Source organism: Eurytemora carolleeae, unplaced genomic scaffold (genome assembly GCF_000591075.1).
Source record: "Eurytemora carolleeae unplaced genomic scaffold, Eaff_2.0 scaffold270, whole genome shotgun sequence".
NCBI lineage: Eukaryota > Metazoa > Arthropoda > Copepoda > Calanoida > Temoridae > Eurytemora > Eurytemora carolleeae.
In genome coordinates this window covers 1-22,696 of record NW_019396168.1, presented here as the reverse complement: position 1 = coordinate 22,696, position 22,696 = coordinate 1, and the positions used below count along the sequence as shown (strand labels likewise).

Below are 22,696 nucleotides of genomic sequence, written 5' to 3'. Positions count from 1 at the left end.
CAAACTTAAACCTGCCAATAATATCATGTTAATAGTTGTTCATAAAGTTTTGGGAGAACTAATAATTAGAAATAGGAAAGAAAAAAGTCATCATTCAGAATAAAAAAGAACAAAAACGTTGGTACTGAAAACCAAAAGAAAAGTTGAGAGTAATAACTTCAAAGTAATTCGTCAAAGAAGGAAGGATAAAAGTAAATAGAAAAAAAACAGTAGGGGGGGGGGGGAGGGTGAGTTATGGAAATTTGGACACTCACTTCAGATTTTAATTATACCAGAAAATAATTATATATGGACTCACTTCGAGTCATTGGATTTAAACATTTTATAGATCTTTGGAAATCCCTTAAGAAGAATTCGTACAGTTTTATGTTTTTCTTCCAAAAATGTAGGTTTTAGAAATCTTGCCTATGTATCAGGATATCTAAATTCGCTGGATCAAGGGCTTTATAAAATGTGTTGGTTAGATTTGGGAAAATTTTTGTTTTTCGCTTTTCTTGCTAAATAACTGGATTTCGCAATAAATATTTGCACTTTTGCAAACTAGCAACAAAAAAGGCATATTATTGAAAATAAGTCCGGTCAAGGGCTTTACAAAAAGTATAAATTATTTTGAAAATTAGTATCATATATGGACAGAGGAGTGGTCAGTAGCAATAAGGTCAAGGTATAAGTAAAAACACGATAGAAAAATTTATAGATTAAAGAAAAAAAGAAAAAAAGTAAGAACAAACTTTTATATTTTAAACAATTTATTAAAAATATGAATTTAAACTTTGAAAATCTTAAAGAAGGCCCAACAAGTTTGCATTTGGTGGAATTTAATTAAATTTTTGAAAACAATAAAAAAGACAGATATAGTCCTATTTGCACAGAATTGGTTTATTGGTAAAAAAAAGAAAGGAATATAAAATTTGAATGCAAAATGTATTCTTGAAAAGGAAATTCACAAAATAACTTAATCATAGATGTATGACTGTTATAAGATCGTCTATTTTAAGAATTATAGAAGAAATGATAAAGTTATGTCTGCTAGTGTATATTGTAGAGTAAACTGTTATGATGTGTCTGAAATGATAAAGTTATGTCTGCTAGTGTATATTGTAGAGTAAACTGTTATGATGTGTCTGAAATGATAAAGTTATGTCTGCTAGTGTATATTGTAGAGTAAACTGTTATGATGTGTCTGAAATGATAAAGTTATGTCTGCTAGTGTATATTGTAGAGTAAACTGTTATGATGTGTNTCTAGGGAACATACTGTATTAATGTACTCTACTGCATATAATTTGTGAACATTTACATGATTTGTACACTTTGAACTCCCTTTCAGGCTGAAAGGGACTGAAAAAGTTCATACCGAGAGATACTTTTAATTCCTCTCTAATATATTCTATTCTCTATGAGTACAGCTTTCCTAGGAGGCACCTTAATCAAAACTCATTTATTAAGACGATGTCGAAATTTTTACTAAATTTTCATTTTTTTTGGGACACCCTGGTAAACCTCGATTAGATTGAGTGCATTTATCTAAAATATGCAAAATGAGGAAATTTGTCAAAAACACATTATTTTTTATCCTCAATATTTTTAAAAAGATTTGTTGTTAGAGTGTCGTTAATCTTGAGAACTGAATCCTTCTAATCCCTAAATTAAAGATATCCCTGCAGGATATGACCACTACAAGATATCGAAGAGGAATTAAATAAACCCGCAGATCTGTGTAAGATTGAGATTAATTCTTATCTAGTTTGAGTAAGCTCAAAGCAATTGAGTCTTTGTAACAAACTCTGATTTTCCAATCCCTTTATCTTTGCAACCCAACGTTGTAAACCTTAGACATTTCAAACAATGAATTATGTTGGATCAAATAATCTAAGTTTGAAATAACAAAGGTTTAAACCATTAGCTTACAAAGATATTAGGATTGGAAAATTTGAGTTTGTTACAAAGACTCAATTCCTTTTGACAAAATTTAGATATATGATCCAATGAAACAATTAAAATAAAGAAAAGTTGGCAATAATTATTTACAACTACTTTACAGGGAAGTTAGGGGAATTTTTATTTTCCAAGGGTTCCAAGACCAATTTTTTGCTTATTAAACATCCAAAGCGCAGCGAGGGATAATTTGTTGGCAAAATGTGTAGAGGGAAACCGCGGTTAAGTAAAATTTTCAGTTTCCCAAGAAAGTTGTTGTACACAATTTTATCGTCTTCTGAGATCAAAATGCGCGAATTTTTTCTCGAAAACTTTGCAGAGCGGGTCGTTCTTTTACTTAATTGTCCCAAGGAATGTAAAGTAACTTAACGTCCCTCTGTGGGGGGAATCATGGGTCGATATTGTTGGTCAGAGGCAGTAAAATTACAAAACGTTCTAATGATACATTTGACATCTCCATTACACATTAGAGATGGACGCGTCCGTTTTTTATGATTTAGTTTTTAAACAAAAACAATTCCCATCTCTAATTTCCATGCTACGTTCTCATTCAATATTTTGCTTTATTCATTATACCAATATTCAGTTGACAATGCCTTAAAAGAAAAAAATATATATTTTCTTTAAAGAAAATTGTGTTTAAAATATTGCGTTAAATCCTGGCTTGAGAGGTTTAAAATGAAGAATATACGTAAAAGTTATCTTTATGCAAATCTTCAGATTTATCATCACTTTCAAACATTTATTTTATCATAAAGTTTAGTATAAGAAGCTCCGTAAAAGTTTATGATACCGCATAGGGTGCAATGAAGATAACATGTTAAAGGGACTGTATGTGTAGTTTCAAGTGATCTTCCATTTAAAAAGGAGCAGATCCCTGATTCACAACGGTACCCTTTAAACCTGTGACTAATGAAGGAGGTTGGACATATCTATATTAATCTACTGGAACGCTGTTAATTGCTAAACACTTAGTTTGCTAGCTGTTTTGTATTAATAAATACTAGAAAATTAAAATTTTCTTTTACATAGAATTAGAAAATTACACTTTGTGGAAGTTCCTTTTAAAATTTATTCGTAATAAAAATGGCGCTGACTTCTGAGGCTTTTAACATTTGTATTTATATATTATTATAAAATGTATTCACACGCACATCTCTACATAGATATATTTATTGCGTATTCAAAACTTTCTTAACAAAATTTGCATGCTGTTGGTTCACAAAAATGTAATTATTGTACTAATTGTTCACGGTTACACCACATATAGTGCACATAGAACCACAGGTCCTGTTTTGCTCGGAGTCATGATACCAGAGTTACCGATTGGGAAAAAGAAATCCAATCTAATAAGCATGATTTTAAGAAAAGCACACACATATAATCATGTCATTTAATGCGATTAGGAATTTCTATGAGAATAGTTGGCTACTTAATAAATAAAACAATGCGTACAACGACGCAAAAGAATAAGAGAAAATCAACATTGTTGTGCAAATTTTAAATCAGGGAAGTTCTGGGAATCATTGAGCCCGTGCAATAATATTTTTATATTGCGGAATTGAATAAAAAAATTTTGTTTATGAAAACAATTTCAAAACATGTTGTCAGTTTCTATCACTTGGCAGTATGTTAACCCTGAAAAGTCGGCCCAGGCCAAAATAAGCTAAATTTCATGTAAAAGCCCAGCCAATTAGAGTTTGACATTAAAATTTACATGTACGGGGTCGGAAGGCTATGTCTACTATGGTGAAACAGGATGGATATCGCTATAAGTTACATGACTAGGGGTGAGGAGAAGCCAGCTTATATTATAGATTATATAGTCTTATGTTGATATTATCTAACCAAGGAACTGATTACTCTCCTTAAACTCTATAACTTACATTTCCCTATATCTTCGAAACCTGATGGTGTTAGCCTTTGATATTTCAATCCTTAACTATTCTATCAATTAGGATTAAAGGTTTGAAATATCTAAGGTTTTACGACACCAGGTTGCAAATATACAAGAACCATAAAGGAAATGAGTCTTTGACACAACCCCTGATTTTATACTCGCTATCTTTGCAATCCAATGTCATAGACATTAGATATTTCGAACTATGAATTCTGATAGATCAAATAATCTAAGTTTGAAATATCAAAGGTTGGCATCATGTAGTCACACAAATAAAGGGATTAGAAAAATTAAGTTTGTGGCAAAGCCTCAATTCCTTTATAGAGAATGCAAATATAAAGAGATTAGAAAATTCGAGGCTTGTAATTTCATGTCATTTTTTTCAGGAGGTCGGTCACAGCGCTGGTCCAGTTAACTCCGGGTCCTCAGTTCATCTGATCTGTATTGCTGAAGGAGGGAAACCTTCTCCAACCTTGCTGTGGCACAGGAACAATCTCCTAATAGATTCAAGCATGGAGGAGAAGGGAGGACAGGTTCGGAATGAGCTGATTATCCCTCAGGTTGGAGAGAAGGAAGCAAAGGATAGTTTCTCCTGTTCTGCTAGCAATAATAATATAACCCAACCTCTAGGCAAATATCAATACTTGGAGAAACTGTATAAATACCAAAATATTAAAACAAAAAATCCTCTTTCTCTTCTGAAACAGATTAAACTTTTTTTTGAAAATTCCTCATGGCCCTTATAATTACAAAGAACTATCAGAGGATCAGTCAAATCGGCATTTAACTTTGTTTTTGACCTATAACTCAACAAATGTTCCAACGTACCTCACTAAAATTTTTTAACAACTGTTGTTTTTGATAATATTAAGTTTAAATCTGCTACTAGCATTTTAGGGCGCTTCGCGTCTATTTTTCTAGCCGTCATCTTACCTTTGTACATCGCAAAACTAAATGTTTTGCGTATTTTTCTGTTTACATTGATAGAATTCCAAAACTTCTGAATCAATATTTTGGAAACATTTTCAATTTCAATTGGTCAATAACCTTTCAATGTGAATTACTACAAATAAAATTGAGACTCTTCGGTCGTTTGGACGTTTATTGGAAACAAACAAACAAAACAAACAGACAAGCTGAAGGAATTGAGTCTTTGCCAAACAAATCAATTATTAACCTGATGGTGTAAGCCTTAGATGTTTTATCTAGCAGAATATAGTCTGAAATATCTATGGTCTCGACATTGGGTTTCAGATAATAGGGACTAGAATATCAGAGTTTGTGGTAGAGACATAAGTCCTTTACATATATAAAAGTATATCTTGCTATGTATACTAGACCAAGGGTGTATATTTTTCTTGAAAAATTATTTTTCTTCCCCTTCCCCTCATTTTAAAAGTATATTTTTTTTAAAGTTTCATTTTAAAGTCGAATTTTTCATTTTTGCCCCAATTCATCAAAAATCAACCCCCCCCCCCCCTCACCCAATTCTGAAAAATATCCAGCTCTGAACTAGACTGAACTGAAGATTGAGTATTGTATTTCTCTAGTTCGAAGTTTAAGAATAGAAATCAACTTTCCTCCGAGTAAGGTTGAAATCTCCCAACTACCCAAGGATATATATGCTGGTAAAACACAATATATTAAATGCTCCGCCGTGGGTTCCTATCCCTCCGCCGCTATATCATGGTGGAAGGACGGCCAGTATTTACAAAGACCGGCGGAGACAAATGAAAGAAACGGAACTGTATCATATCTTTTTATAAAGTTTACTAGAGAAGACAACGGACGTATATTAACTTGTAGAGCTCAGAATCCTCTCATTGAAAACTCAGTGGTGGAGCAGAAAATCCGACTCAACATTCAATATTCTCCACAGACAGATTTACAGTTCGGAGCAAATATAAACCCGGAGAATATTAGAGAGGATCAAGATGTCTACCTGGAGTGTAGAGTAGACTCCAACCCTAAACTGAACAAGATACTCTGGAGTTTCAACGGGTTCCCCGTTCTATCCCGTAAGAACGTGATCATGTCCGGGATGAATCTAGTTCTCCAGGGTGTAAGACGGGATCAGGGTGGGAACTATACCTGTACTGTATCCAACCATGTCGGAGATGCTGTGAGTAAACCTGTATCTCTTGTAGTAAAACATAAACCTGTGTGTGCCAGGAATGGTAGTCTGGATCTCCAGGCTAGGTTCAAGGATGTGCTCAAGGTCCTCTGTCAAGTAGATGCTCATCCTTCTCCAACAAACTTCTGGTGGACGTTTAATAATAGTTTTCAGTTGGGGAAACTTCCTCAAGATCAATATGAGTTCAAGGGAGAGCAGAGTACTCTTATATACAAACCCATCCTACCCTCAGGTATAAATTATACTTCATCAGATTTATAGGAATTGGGTTTTGTTACAAACTCTGATTTTCTAACCCCTATATCTTTGCAACCCAATGTCATAGACCGCTGGTATTTCAAACTTTTAATTACGTTGGATCAAATATTGAAGGTTTACACCATCAGGTTTCAAGGATTAAGGGATTAGAAAATTTGACTGCAAAGACTCCTTTACCAATTTTTGAAATTACATCAAATTTTCTAATCCCAATATATTTGCAATCTGAAGGTGTAAACTTTAAATATTTCAAACTTAGCGACTGATTACTCGCTAATAACTTGAATTTTCTAATTCCTATATCTTTGCAATTAGACGGTGGAAACCTTTGATATTTAAATTTTGAATATTTGACCTCGCAGAATACAAAGGTATACAAAATCACAATACAATTTTACATGGATTAGAAACCTAGAATTGTAGGCAAAGGAATTGAGTCTTTGTCACAAACTATGATTTTCTAATCTATATATGTTAAGCCAATTTCCTGGAATGAAAATTTCAGATATAAAATGGCAATTTTCTTTGTAATCCAATGCCGTAGACCTTAGATATTTCAAACTATGAATTCTGTTAGATGAAAAAATTTAAGTTTGAATATCAAAGGTTTACACCATCATCATCAGGTGCAAAAAATATAGGTATTAGAAAATCAGAGTTTGTTAAAGAGACTCAATTCATTTTTAGTAAATTTATTTTTGTTTGTTTTGATTTCATTTAAAATAATATTTAGACTACGGAGTACTGAGTTGTTGGTCCTCGAATCCCCTGGGAACAATGGAGCAGCCATGCATTTACAATATCAAAAACATGGGAACAGAGCAGCGGACATTAGAGTGTAATTTGCATAATCAGACCCTTACATCTCTTATAGTTTCATGTACAGGGGAGGGGCAAGTACAAGAGAATAGTGTGTACCACCTAGAGGTAAGGGACAATGATGGCATGGGGGAGGGGGGGATGTTAAAAGAAGTTTAATGTTAAGGGCAAAAATATATTTAATTGTTTGACCTGACTCTGTGTTCAAAAATTGATAAAAACCGCGGGGCATTGTTTAAACAATTTACGCTAACCTAGATTATGTGCAGTAATCGGCATTTAAGTTTAAGTTTAAAAGTAAACAAAGAGAATCTTTTATTTGACAGCTTCTCTTTGTTCCAATGTTTATGTGTTACTCAAATTCTGTTTGAAACCTTGGTAGAAATCAAAATTTAAATTGAAAGTCGTCTTCATTATATTGTTATATAGGACGACGACTATTTCTCTCTATAAATTAAATTTTGTCCCTTTGGTCAGAATTGATGAAAAGTTGGAATTTGTTGAACTATGTACGGATAGTTTAGCTACTTCTTAATCTTATGTCAAATTATAAGTCGCAGCTTGCTGAGGAATAAGGGCCAAACTGCTAAATCCATGCATGAGCAGCAGTTCTGCTATCTATAAATAGCTCAGATACTTTTTTATACTGACCTACAACCCCTCTACAACCCTCCTTCTCTCAGTGAATTCTGAATTTCAAAACGTTTTAAGAATCCAAAACAGACTTGACGACATACATTGCTGTACATAGCTTTACATGATTTGAATTTTATAAAACTGTTAAAAATATTTGTTTAAAAAATGTTTTATGTAAATTTTTCCGTTCGTTTCTTTGATTCCAATAAACAATAAAGTCTGACGATATTAAAAACTTTTAAGGAGTAGCTAGCGTACTATTTTGTTAATAAGTATGGAAATGTAGCATAATTAAATAATATAAAGAAGAAAATTGTATAATTAGACATGAAGTGGGAAAGGAAAATTCAATTAGTAAATATAGAAGACGTCAACAAACCTAGTTAGTTCTTGAGCTTAGAAAACATTTTATTAATGTAGAAAAAACTAATTTGTTGAAGCACTTAACAATGAAAAAAAAAACATTTATTAACTCATTTTACAAATTTTTAATCCCTATATTTTTGTTTATATTTTTGAACATTTGAGTTTGAAGCTAGCTAGGATTTTAAAAAGGGTCTTGAATGAATCAATTTTAACCAAGAAAAGTTATTACTTTTAACAATTATTTATTGTTCAGTGCATTTTCTGCCCTTTCCGTTTAATTTGTGTTGTAAAATGCTTAAATATTTAATTTTAAATAAAATGAATGGAAATAATTATAACAGAACACAGAAATTGCAGTGAAAAAATTCGGAAAATCAATAAAAATCTACGATATTTCAGCAATTTAGAAGACCAGGCTTTTAGGGTACTTCACGCCCATCTTCAATTTCAACTTTTAACTGGGGTTCTTTCTATGAGCATCTTCTTTGTATAAAATGTATTTTTTTAAATAGTTCCTAGATTTAATAATATTTTTAAATTCTCAAAAGTTCATAAATATAAAATGTGGGCCCGATTTGACGTTTATCGGTTAAAAACAAACAGAAAGACAAGCAAAGCAAATATAGAATATTTGTATAAATTAAAAACAATTTTTTTTCTGATTTATATTTGAAGAGGTTACCCATTTAGTACAACCCGGAACAATTTAAAGTATTTCATTTCTTTTTTGGCCTTTTAATAAGGGACCATGTGACAATTCGATCTATAAAAAAGCTGGAAGGATTCTTTAACCACTCAGATTTTTCGGTCTTTGACTTTCGATCACCATTTGACCACTTAAACATCTTATACTTTTTTGTTGGCGGGTGCGTTTTAAATTAAAAAGTATAACACGACAACTCATAAATATGAAAATTGTTGAATTACTGCAAAATTAGCGATTAAATTCAAATTGAAATAAACCGAATTAATCCAAGGGTGTAACACTTAACAGTGTATTCCAAGTTTGGATTAAATTCAAATTGAAATAAACCGAATTAATCCAAGGGTGTAACACTTAACAGTGTATTCCAAGTTTGGATTAAATTCAAATTGAAATAAACCGAATTAATCCAAGGGTGTAACACTTAACAGTGTATTCCAAGTTTGGATTTGAGAAATTATCATTAACAAAAGTTACATATAACATAAACTGACCCCAACTTGCTTCATTTGTGTAAATTCAGGTTTAAAGAAAATATTTCATCAAATTAATTTACATGGTTAAGGTGAGGGAGAGAGAGGGAGGAGAACTGGTTCAAAATCTAACCTCAGACTCTCCTTGGTTCTTTATACAGGTAATATATCCATTATTGGACCTGCTGGGACCGAATTTAATGAATTGGAGAGGTCGCTCGGCTGAACTACCTACCTCCGGTTCAAATCATGAACCACCAATTTAAATTCTCTTGAATCTTTAAATTTAAATCGGTGGTTCCAGATTTAACCCGGAGGGGGCTAATTCAGCGAACTGGCTCAATTCTATTGAAGATCTTGGAATTTTTGTGTATTATATCGTTAATCTTGAACGCTTGGCCTCGATATAAATGGAAATCAAGACTAGTGATCCCGAGATTTGCTACACAAAAGTCCTAACAATTGGAAGTGTGTCAAAATATAGACTTTGTTTTGGATGATAAAAATTAGGTATCTAGACAAGGATTGAGCGTTAAAAGTTGTTAAGCCTAAAATTAGGGCAAAAGGTAAATAATAAAAATGATTAGGAAGATATAGATTTTTTTTGATTTTTTAAAATCATTTATTTAATCATTTCAAATGTCCCCCCTCCCCCACCATTACACATGAATGATGTTTTGCCCAGGATTCTTTGTTTTGATCTTCGCCTAGTGCCTACTGCAGTACACAGATTTGAGTCATCAGATATGGCGGTTCTTGGCTAAATGTGATGCTAAAGGCCAAGGGGCAAGGGCTTCAAACTTTGTATTATCTTATCACAAAAGTGATATTTTCATGTTATTGTATTTCTATTTATATATATATTTCGAAGACTGAACAGGTCTGGGTTGAAATCTCATGATATATTTAGTATTTTCACAAAAGAAAATGGCAAAATACAGGGTGTCCCTCAAAACATGACAGCTGAGCGAAGTCTTGAATATTGTCTTTGATCTTCATAATAATTTGCGGCATTATTTGTCGCCTACTTTTAAATGTATTGCTCTTAAAACAATAATAACAAAGCTCCCCTAGTCTAAATGTAATATGCATTTTTTTAACTATCAAAATTATCGGAGATATTAGGAATTTGGTTGATTTTTCAATTTATTGAATAAAAACAAAATTGTCAAATTCTGAACTAAATTCTCCTGTATTTTAAAAGAAGCAGACCTCATTTTGATAATGCCAGGATCGGGGGAATTTTTTTTATATTAATAATTCAAAATCAAGATCAATGAAAACAGCTTAAAGGAACTGAGTCTAAGCCACAAATTTTGATTTTCAAATCGCTATATCTTTGCAATCTGATGGTGTTAATCTTTGATATTTCAAACTATTATTTTCTGATCTAAAATAATTCATAGTTTGAAATATCTAAGGTCTCTGACATTGAAATGCAAAGATATGAGAATAAGATAATAAGATTTTGTGACAAAAACTCAATTCCTTTGTATGTTAACTGCCAGATGTTTCAGGGAACACTTTGTAACTAGTTATATATTACATGTAATATATAATAATGCTTAATGAGAATAGAACTAGGGAGTGGGGAGATGGTTAGCTCAGAAACTGATTTTATTGTATTTAAACACCGATGGCAAAATAAAATCTAATCCAACAGTATGTGTTAAAAACCTTTTCTAAAAGCAAACAGTGATATTGGTCCACACCACACTAAAAATATGCTAGTGGGTAGGTCAAATAGGCCAAAGATAGGCTGGGTTCTGTAAAATGTCTGGCCGCGCCATCAACGTTTAAACCGAGCCAGCATTGGATAGGGGTGGGCCGGTACTTGTCGTGTGTCACTAAGGCCGGTACAAGGTGTCGGCCCAGTTCGAATTTAAATGGATCCAAGTTCATCGTGACGTGCACCCTTTCCTCCTCTCCTTAGCTCTCATACTTATTGTTCACTGTAATGCGTCTTTTCAATTTATTTTGCCATGGTTCACTAAAACTAAAACAACATGAGTTTGCTGGACAAACACTTCCCACAAACTTAATTTTTTAGTATTTATTCTTGCAACCTAATGTCGTTGACCTTTGATATTTCAATTTAATTATAAATTCTGATAGATTAATAGACCTAGGTTTGAAACATCATAGGTTTACATTTGCAAGGCTATATATATATATGTTCATGAAAATTATAGTTCAAAGCAAATGTTCAGCTCCTTTGAGATTTTTGTAGTAAAATGACGTACAAACCTTTTTTTGAATTGATATTTCTTTGAAGTAGATCTTAGACGTGTAACTAGTGGAGAAGTTTTCTTCGAGGGTTCTTAACTTTTTATTAGAAGAACATATTAGCTAAAAAGTAAAAATATTAATTTATCTTTCTACAGTTTTATATTTACATCTATATATACTTTGATTGTCATGGGTGTTTATTGGTTTGTTTGTATCCAATAAACGCCAGAACAGCTGAACCGATCGGGCCAAAATTTTGTGTGGGACCTTACATGACCCCGGGGAATAATCAAAATTTCACAAATTCGGTTTTAGTTAAATTTTGAAAATCCACGAAATTTATTTGTAAAATCCGCGAACTTTTTTGTTTGTATTTCCGGTTTCGGATTCATCAAATACAGATTTCATGCACCGGATGAAAAATGAAAGTTCTATTAGAAACATTTAAGTTAAAGTAGTTTAATTCAAATATTACTGTAGAAAACAGAAGACAAAAGCCCGAAGGAGTTACGCGCATGCTGCGTTGAATTACAAAACATAGAGAGTGCATGCTCTTGCAGCGGCGCGATCGACCTCCTAGTCTGTCCTAGCACGGCGCTCGATCCTCTAGCTTGTCCTAGCCACATCGCTCGGCACAGAAGGTGGCTCAACCTAACAAAACCCTAAAGTATATACTAAACTCTCTCTTTCTTGTAATTCAACACGGCAAGCGCGCGTAACTCCTTAAGGCAACTGCCAACAAGTCAAGGTATTAGTATAGGAATATTTCTTTTACAATAGTGTCTCGCCTGGCACAAAAGTAAATATTTTAGGATTTTTAAAATATTCAGCTTTTGACACAAGAAAGTTAAATTTTACTCCTAACATTTTTATTTCAGGATTTGCCACCAGAGGTTTCAACATCCGGTCTCAACTTGACAGTGTACACTTCAGATCTTTCAGGAATAATTCTTTTTCAAGGATTTATCGGAATTCTTATTTGAAAAATAAAAAAATCAATTCTCACATTTGTTGTGTAATAATATTTTGGAGATTCCCACCAGCAGAGAGCCAGACGTAATCGGTTTCTTAAATCTAAATTCAATCGGGGTTTGGTCTATAATTCAACAATCTTTAAATTTGTATACTTTTTTATTTAAAATGCAACTAAAAAGTATAAACAACTGGCCACCGACACTCTAAACTCGCCAAATTTCATCTGTGCAAATCCCGAATTTCCCCATTCAAATCTCGTGTTTTTCTATCTTTAAAATTGCAGAAAAGTTTCAATTTGGGGCAATACATTTTCACAGTACAATTTTAATCTAAGAAGTATTTTCGAATTGTGTGATTAAGACGGGAAATTTTTGCTTTGCCCTTTTCATCCAATTCAGAAGAACTCGATAATATTTTTGCCATTTAAAATCAAAATAGAAATACTTTATAACACTATAAAGGTCTATCATTTAACGTTACATTCAATTCAATGATGAAGTACTTGAATTAAGGAATGAAAAATACATATTTTCAACCATTTCATCATAATTATTATTTTTTATGTATCGATGCTATAATACTAAAAAAACTTTTATAACAAAACAAATTTTCAATATTTTCTTAATATAAAACTTTAAGAATCTTTAGATTATTTTAGACCATGCGCTTATAAACACCCAACAAAAATAATTTAAACTTAACCCTAAACAGGTCGATTATAGGTTGGCAATAATTTAAACTTAACCCTAAAGACCTAAACCCTAAACGTAAATGCCTGATTTACAACAGTACCCTTAAACCGCACAGAGCGCACACTGTACGCAGCTGAATGCAATGCAATCGGGTTTCGATAAGTACACACACACATATCTCTGAACTCGAAGAGCACATGAAGGGTTTAAAGGTACCGTTGTAAATCGGATATTGCCCTCTTTCCATGAAGGCTCACTTGAAATTACACTTACAGTCCCTTTAATATTAAATAAAGCAGAATTATTGTTGTTAAGCGAATTGCATTTATTTACTGAATTATTTTCTGCATTCACTATTGCAAACCTTTAATGGATTGCTGATTTTCTATCACAGTTTCCCACGTTTTTATAATTTTCCATCTCTTAACTTAAACCTACCCTATCTCTCTTTCTTTCTTTCTTTCTTTCTTTCACATTTTCTCTCTTTCTCTCTTGCTCTCTGTTTCTTTCTTGCTGTCTTTCTCTCTTTCGTTCTTTCTTTCGTTCTTTCTTTCTTTCTCTCTTTCTCTCTTTCTCTCTTTCTCTCTTTCTTTCTTGCTACCTTTCTCCCTTTCTCTCTTTCTCTCTTTGTCTCTTTGTCTCTTTGTCTCTTTGTCTCTTTTTCTCTCTTTTTCTCTCTTACGCTCTTTCTCTTTTTCTCTATTTCTCTCTTTCTCTCTTTCATTTTTCTCTCTTTCTCTTTTTTCTCGCTTTCTCTCTTTCTCTATTTTCTCTTTCACTCTTTCTCCCTCTCTCTCTTTTTCTCTCTTTCTCTTTTTTTCTTTGTACAGATTATACTTTCTCTGTAAAAGGATTACAGTCTACAGCTTAAGAGATTATAAAAACTTTTTTCCTGACCACAGTTTAGAAAACCAGAAAATATTTAAAGGGACCGTTCACTTATTTGGGTAATTTCAGGGTAAAGTAAATAGAATATTAGCGATTGATTGGAATTGGTCTTACTTTTACTTTTTAAAGACATCCAGGGCCGAAAAAAAATGCTGATTATCGTTTAGAATTTCAGCGCAAAGGTATGATAGCTTTTCCTATCACTATTTGATGTTTTTTGTCTAAGTCATGGATTAAAAAAAATTAAATATTAAATTAAACTGTTGTAATAGTGAATTGTAAATGTCTTAATTAAAAAAATGTAACTCTCTATTTTTAAATCAACACTTTTTTAACACATCGAATTTTTGTATTGCTTCTGTAAAAAAGCTGAATAGAACGCGGTCTGAAAATACAAAATTGCGCAAAGAAATTGAGTCTTTGCCACAAACTCTGATTTTCTAATCACTATGTCTTTGGAACCAAATGTTGCAGACCTTAGATATTTTGTTGGATCAAATAATCTGAGTTTGAAATATCAAAGGTTTACAACATCGAGTTCTAAAGATATTGATCGGTTTAAATACTTGATGTTGTTCCAAAGACTCAATTCCTTTATAATAAAACAAAATTGGGTTACGGGTAGTTAAAAATGAATTAGACAATTGATTGAGGGGCGTAGGTTAGGAAGTGTAGATCGTAGGGCGGACAGTTTAAACCCTATAAATTACATTTATTTATTTAGATAGTTTTAAAACTCCGTGTATTTGACAAGTTTCCCCACCACCATATATTTATTCTGAAATATGCCCTGGGCCTGAGCTATGTTCGGACTGGGAGGGCAGGGGGGCGGGGGCGGGTGATGTGGAGGAGGGTTGTTAGAGTTGTTATGGCTCTTCCTGAAACAATCTTATTTCAATTAAGATCTGCTGATTTTCAGGTTTTGTAATTTATTTCATGTTGATTTAATTAAAAAAACCCGCTATTTCAGACTATTCACAAATGCTGATGCATCATACAAGTGAGATTAGTAAATCTTATTTATATCGAACGCGGAGTTGAATCTATGAGCCAAAATTGGGTGATGATTAATTGATTGTCGGAGGGAACGTCGTCTTTGTATAAACATTTTAACGTTTTAAAACGAAAAACGTAAATTTCTTGCAAACTCAAATATCAAAAGTTTTCATATTTTAGTTTATACTAGCTAACACATAATGGCATTAAAATATAATAATTTTAAATTTTCTTTGGCTGTTGTTACTGAAAAGCGTCTAATTTAGTGTATGAGGCAAAGGCATTGTACAGGGTGTCCCAAAAAACATGGGAATTCAGTGACGAATTCGATATCGTCTTTTTGAATAATTCTTTGATTTAGTATAGTGATACCTACTGAGAAAGCTGTAATCTGTAAGAGTTTCGTCTGCTATGTTTACAATTTGTTTGTTTATGTTTTGACTGCATACTGTTGTACTTAGTAAAACAAGGTAATAGCAGTATACAACCAGAGTAAACTTGTCCGTCTTCACTGTTCATCGTGCGGAGACGTTATAGACATATCTTTACAGTCTATTACCGTTTTCATAAAATAAACTCTAGCAGAAATAATAATATTATTGCTTTTGAAATTAGGTATTACAATGCTAATTCATAACAAAGACAATATCGAATTCGTCACTGAATTCCCATGTTTTTTGGGACACCCTGTACCTTTGCACTGGAATTCTAAATAATAAATCAGCAATTATCTCTGATAGGTAATACCAATACCAATTCGCATCTGATAGGCTGTTTAGTTTAACATGAAATTACCCAAACAAGTGAACGGTCTTTTTAAAAATTATGTTTTTTGGGGAAAAATAATTAATTATCTACCTTATAAACTACTTAACTTTTACATTTACATCTACCTTATAACTTTTACATTTTTCTAATTTATCATATTTCCCCTCCTCAGGAAATCTATGTTTTGCATGGGTCTAAACTCTAAAGGTGAAAATCTTTTTGCTTATGTAAACATTGAAATAAGTCACGAAAGTGCCGGAAATGTAAAGACCGGAAGAGGGGGAAGTCTAGAGGGACATTTTAATCAATTGGTCGCAACTTTTCTAGTCGAAGGGGGGACTAGAATTAGGTGACTAGGGGAGGGGGTGGGGTCAACTACTGACGGATGCAGAGTAGCTGCGGACAGGAAAGGTTTGAAAAGCATGAAATGTTTAAAGTTTAAATAGTAGGAAGAAATTAAACGCAGGATTTAGATAAGAAGTCAAGGGAAAAAGAATAAGTTGTAAATAATAAGAAAGAAGAAGATAAAAATGAAAGAATGAATTAGAACAGAGCATGGAAAAGTAAAGTAAAAAAAGATGAAAGTAAGAAAATGCAAGGACAAAGATGTGTAGTGAACACCTACTCCATAACAAGGTCTTGAAACGTATCTATCCAGGTACAATCCGTCCGCTATCATACTTAACCAGGACTGAATCCCAGGCTCTAAATGCCACACAGGGACACAAGCGTAGCTAACAAAATCCAGCTACTAATACAGTGTTCTATCAGGACAGAATCTAAGGCTCTAAATGCCACACTGGGACAAAAGCGTAGCTATCAACAAGCTATAAATCGATCCCAAATGATAGGGATGATCCGATGTTATAAATGTCACACAGGGACACAATCCACATGGCTACAATCCTGTGAACTATCAACGTCACTACATGGGGCGCGATCTTGTTAGCTATCGATGTCAATAAAGACACTAGCAATTAATTGATCAATGTCTCAAACAGGACACAATCCAACCAGCTACAATCCCGTGACTAATCAACGCCACTACCCAGGGCGCGATCTTGTTAGCTATCGATTTCAATACAGACACTAGCAATCATTTCATCAATGTCTTAACCAGGACACAATCCACATGACTACAATCCCATGACTAATCAACGCCACTACACAGGGCGCGATAACATTAGCCGGGTTTAGTTTCAGATTTGATCTCTTCAGGTTTGGAGGAGGTTGATCTTTCTTGCTGATCCGAGGTATCATTCCCAGAGCTTCCTGCTGATATTTGAGGGTCTAAATTATCTTGGGATTTCTCTTCACTCAGACTTTTCCCTTCCTCCTCTTCTTTTTCCTCCATGGATCCTCTCTGCTCTCGTTGAATCTTTAAAGCTTTGCTGATATTTTCTCTAGTTTTGTACCGATGTCCGGAGACATTATCTTGACCCCGTCTCTCTTTAGAATCGGATCTATTCTTCCTTGAGGGGCTTGTTTCTATGCTCTCTTCGGGACTTTCCTTTCTAATTGTCCTGCTGCTAAATCTTCCAATTCCTGGTCAGTAAATCTGCATATCAGGTCTTTCCTAATTTCGTTTTGTATTCAAATCCCGTTCTCTTCTTCTCTCCATCCTTTCTTCTTTTTCCTTTTCTCGCCTTTCCTTCCATTTCTTTTCTCTCTTCTCTGCGGCTTTGTTTTCTCTTCGTCATCTAAATGAACCACCTCGACCTTTCTTGATATTATTTCTACCTTATTATTTCTTTTTCATCTTTAAAACTAGATTTCTTTTCTTGTTTTTCGGAATCTAGAATTAAAAAGGAAGAAGATGAAAGGAAGAATTAGAAAGGAAAACGGTGTAAAGAAGAATATGAAAGAAAGAAGATAAAAGTAAAAATATGAAAAAAAGAAGATGAAAGGAAGAAGATAAAAGTAAGAAAATGAAAGTAAGAGGATGAAAGGAAGAAGATAAAAGAAAGGAAATAAAAAGGAAATATATAAAAGGAAGAAAATGAAAGTAAGAAAATTAAAGGAAAAAGATTAAAAGAAGAAGATGAAAGGAAGAAAACGAAAGTAAGAAATGAAAGGAAGAAGATGAAATGAAGGAAATGTAAGCGAGAAGATAAAAGAAAAGAAACGAAATGAAGAAGATAAAAGGAAGAAGATAAAAGAAAGAAGATAAAAGGTTTAAGATGAAAGGAAGAACTAGAAAGGAAGAAGATGAAAGGAAGAAGTTGAAAGGAAGAAGATGAAAGGAAGAAGATGAAAGGAAGAGGATGAAAGGAAGAAGATGAAAGGTAAAAGTTAAATGGATAAAAATGAAAGGAAGACGATGTAAGGTAGAATATAAAAGAAAGAAGATGAAAGGAAAAAGATGAAAGGAAAATTTGGAATGAAAAAGATGAAAGTAAATGATGAAAGGAAGAAGATTAAAGTAAAAAGATTAAAGGAAGATATTGAAAAGAAGAAGAAGAAAGGAAGATATTGAAAGGAAGAAGTTGAAAGTAAAAAGATGAAAGAAAGAAGAAGCTTTAGTAACAAATTAAACGAAATTAAGGACAAAGTATCAAATATGACATTCTGACTGATTTATATGATGAGTAAGTTAGTAACCGCAGAGTTTATGCTTCATAACAGTATGAATAAACATTTAGCACAGTCTGTAATACCTTTGATCACATCTTCTATACAGGGTGTCCCAAAAAACATGGGAATTCAGTGACGAATTGGATATCGTCTTTGTTATGAATTAGCATTGTAATACCTAATTTCAAAAGCCATAATATTATTATTTCTGCTGGAGTTTATTTCATGAAAAAGGTAAAAGACTGTAAAGCTGTGTCGATAATGTCTCCGCAAGATGAACAGTGAAGACCGACAAATTTACTCTGTTTGTATACTGACATTTTCTTGTTTTACTAAGTACAATCGTACGTATGTCGTATACAGTATAACATAAAACAACAAAATGTGAACATAGCAGACGAAACTCTTACAGTTACAGCTTTCTCAGTAGGTATCACTATACAAAATCAAAGAATTATTTTAAAAGACGATATAGAATTCGTCACTGAATTCCCATGTTTATTGGGACACCCTGTATATTAAAGCTCATAACTCATAAATAATTATATATATATATATATATATATATTTTGTTAGCTATAGCTGGCCAAACGGCTGGACCAAATTGGCTGCATTTTTTAGGTATCCTGGGGGGTAGCATAGGTTAGGTTAGGTTAGGTTAGGCTAAAAAAGTAATTTTTCAAAATTAATTTTTATCAGAATTAAATTTATTATTAAATATTGCATCATTTATTTGATCATAAGTTCATAACCTTTATTGCAGAATCAATTCATTAAATCTAGAAATTCAGACTGCTTCGTATATCTCTCTAATATTGAGAATCTAAATTAAGATTATCTATTGTTTGTATGTTAATTTTTGTGTAATTAGAAAGGAAATTGTTAAATGAGAAATCATTTTATTCTAAATTGAAAAAGTTTCAAGTTTGCCAAAGCCTCCATATATCTCAATTAAACTTATCTAACCTGCATAATAGAAGGAAATTAAAAAATTAAAACTTTGACTTTTTCCCTAACAATTGTTTTTATTAGCATCCAGATCTCTTAGTTTTTTAAAATTTATTTACAGGTAATCATCCTAATCCTGATCCTGATCCTGATCCTCACCTTCATTCTCATTCTGATCCTGATCCTGATACTGATCCCGATCCTGATCCTAATCCTTATACTGATCCTGATTCTGATCCCGATCCTGATCCTAATCCTTATACGGATCCTGATCCTTATACTGATCCTGATCCTGATCCTCACCTTCATCCTCATCCTGATTCTGTCCTAATCCTTATACTGATCCTGATCCCGATCCTGATCCTAATCCTTATACTGATCCTGATCCTTATACTGATCCTGATCCTGATCCTCATCCTCATTCTCACCTTCATGCTCATCCTGATTCTGATCCTGATCCTAATCCTTATAATGATCCTGATCCTGATCCTAATTCTTATACTGATCCTAATTCTTATACTGATCCTAATTATTATACTGATCCTGATACATAATCCCGATCCTGATCCTAATTCTTATACTGATCCTGATACTGATCTCGATCCTGATCCTAATGCTTATACTGATCTTGATCCTCATCCTGATCCTCATCCTCATCCTCACCTTCATCCTCATCCTGATCCTCATCCTCATCCTCACCTTCATCCTCATCCTGATTCTGATCCTGATTCCTGATTCATTAAATTTGGTCATCGGACATGGTTAGACCTATTCTGAAGATTTAAAAATGTTTAAAAATTGAGGGTTTAAAAATGTAACAGTTGTAATACGTTTCAACTCCTCTAAACACTGTTGAAACGTTTTTATAAAAAGATGGAAGATCCTGTCAAAACTTTCAACTAAAACTTTGAAGAAATGTTATAGTTTTGCAAACTTTAATATGGGAACATGGAATAGGGCAGTTGGGAGATGGGGGGGGGCAGTGCTAGAAAAAGGGAGGGGGGCAGATTTATGTATATTATCTTATCAATAATTTATTTTCTTGATTGTTGAAAAAAACGTCCCAACGGCTGATCAAAGCGTAAGGAAGGGTAAAAGGCCGGTTTAAGAAATTCTACACTAAAAATAAAAATTCCGCCCAAGTTTTTTTCGATTTTGATTATTTTAGAATAGTATGGAAAAAAAAGGCTTATCAATACCTGGAGTAAAGCACCCTGTGAGCCCAGAATCATAAAATTATATGTACTAAATATCTAATTTAATGATAAAAGTAAACAACTAGTTTCATGCTATTTTTATTAATGGTTAAACGAAATGGAACTAGAATTGCAGTTTAAACAACGGTAATAAATTTAAACTAAGCTCATTTTAAGTTTAATAGTTAACAAACAAAATGTATGGAATAGAAAGCAAGTAAAAGGTCCTAACCACCTAATATTGTAGACCTTCGGTATGTCAAAGTTTGAAATGTTCTTTAAACATATGGATAAGAACTTCCAAGATTTAATTGAGTAACCAAAATTTCTTATTGTTGACAGGGCTTCAGAATCTAATTTAGTACATCCGGTCATTGTATTGATTAAAAAAAATCCAATACAATATTGTTGAAACTCTGATGTTTCAAAAATTAGAAAAAAAAACATATATAAGTGTCTAATAAAAGGTTGTATTCCTCTTAGTATTCCTCTATCACTTTATATTCAATATTCACTAAATAATAATTTATCAGAAACATTATTTAAAGTTAAGATGAATCTCGATGATGCTTAGTGCGTATAGAGGCAATAATACAAAACAATATAAGTTGATACTAATTTTCTGGGTTTATTTTTCTGTGAAGAATTTTAATGATTTTTTTATTTTTTTTAAAAGGAATTTTAGTGATTTTTATTTTTCTGTAAGGAATTTTAGGAATTTTTTTCTTTTTCTTTAAGGAATTTTAGTGATTTGAACTGTTGGAACTGTTTGGAACCCCCTGTATGGAGATCATGTTTATCGGTTCCCCCTCTGTATACTATAGATCATGATTATTAATCTGTATATCTAGCGATCTGATAACTGATAATATGTTTAACATCTTTAATGCTAAAGAACCCCGTGGACTACACAACGTGATATGAGTATTAAACTCAAATATCAAAACAATGGAAATTAATTCTCTTAAAGGGACTGTTTATTTAATTTCAAAAGACCAACTATTTAATGGAGATATCTTAAAACTGATTTTTTTCCATTGTGGTTCTCTATAAAGAGATTTATGCAACTGGCGAGAAAAAAGGTTGTTGTCAGAATTAAACACTTTTCTAGATAACAACGATATCGTGTTCACTGTTGATCAGGAAAATATTAAAAGGGTACCATTGAGAATTGTGCATGCAATTCTTTATATTGAAAAGTTATCTTTAAAATAAGTTATCAGTCCCTTTGATACACTTTATTCAGCTTGTATCCTAAACGAGAAGTTTAATGAACACTTATCCAGTTTTTCACCAACTCAATAATGCTGTTCATTTTAATTAAAGTATTTAGTAGAAAAAATGTTCCTTTATTGTTTTAAATTCAATTTTCATAATAGAATTTGGAAACAATAAGCAGTGTTGAATAAACATTATTTTCATTGTTTGAACTTTATAACGTTTTAAAGCACTTTCTGAATTCTATCATCTCAGATAAATTCAGACAGCCTACATTTTGTGCATGCTGGCTCGACATCATGACATGTGTACACTGGACAGGTTCAGATCATGTGATTTACCGGGATCCGTTAAACAGAGTACAAAGGACATGTGTACACTAGACAGGTCCAGATCATGTGATTTACCGGGATCCGTTAAACAGAGTACAAAGGATAAGTGTACACTAGACAGGTCCAGATCATTTGATTTACCGGGATCCGTTAAACAGAGTACAAAGTACAAACACAAAACAAATGGAAAATAAATTTCACTATGACGAAGTAAGAGGTGGGATCAATTTTTTAATGGTTCTTCTAACAGACTTAGCCCTGTAATCTTTTTCAAGTTTTTACGTTACAAACCGTCTTGCTTTGTTACAATGGTATTAAAAAAGTCTAATGATTTTCATAACTAAATCACAAGTTCAAAAGGTGTACTAAGTTTAGCTTGTGCAGGTTCTTTAATTTCGTTTAATATACATATGTCGTGTGGTTCATTTTTGTTTGGGTTCGTGGGATAAAGAATTATCTGGTCAGGACGGAGTGGAAGCAGGCAGACTCTTGGAGTTTTATCCTCAAAGGTAAATTAAGATTTTCATTAAAATCATAATTAAAATCATTATAATAATCATCATTAAAATCATCATTATAATCATCATTAAAATCATCATTAAAATCTGTTACGCGAGCCATGCTGCGTGAAGAAAGTCTGTTTGTCGCCCCTGC

General features: G+C 32.7%; 1 protein-coding gene across 1 annotated transcript in view; it reads left to right on the top strand.

Moving 5' to 3' along the window:
• The window catches only part of LOC111697042 (hemicentin-2), a gene marked incomplete in the record, with an annotated part of 52,793 nt that extends 30,233 nt beyond the window's left edge, over positions 1-22,560 (top strand). Inside the window, 6 exon segments of the mRNA XM_023466908.1 lie at positions 4,224-4,467; positions 5,388-6,203; positions 6,963-7,156; positions 9,319-9,387; positions 12,334-12,397; positions 22,508-22,560. Of these exon segments, the coding sequence (XP_023322676.1) occupies positions 4,224-4,467; positions 5,388-6,203; positions 6,963-7,156; positions 9,319-9,387; positions 12,334-12,397; positions 22,508-22,560 (1,440 nt within the window).
• Between the last annotated feature and the right edge of the window lie 136 nt (positions 22,561-22,696).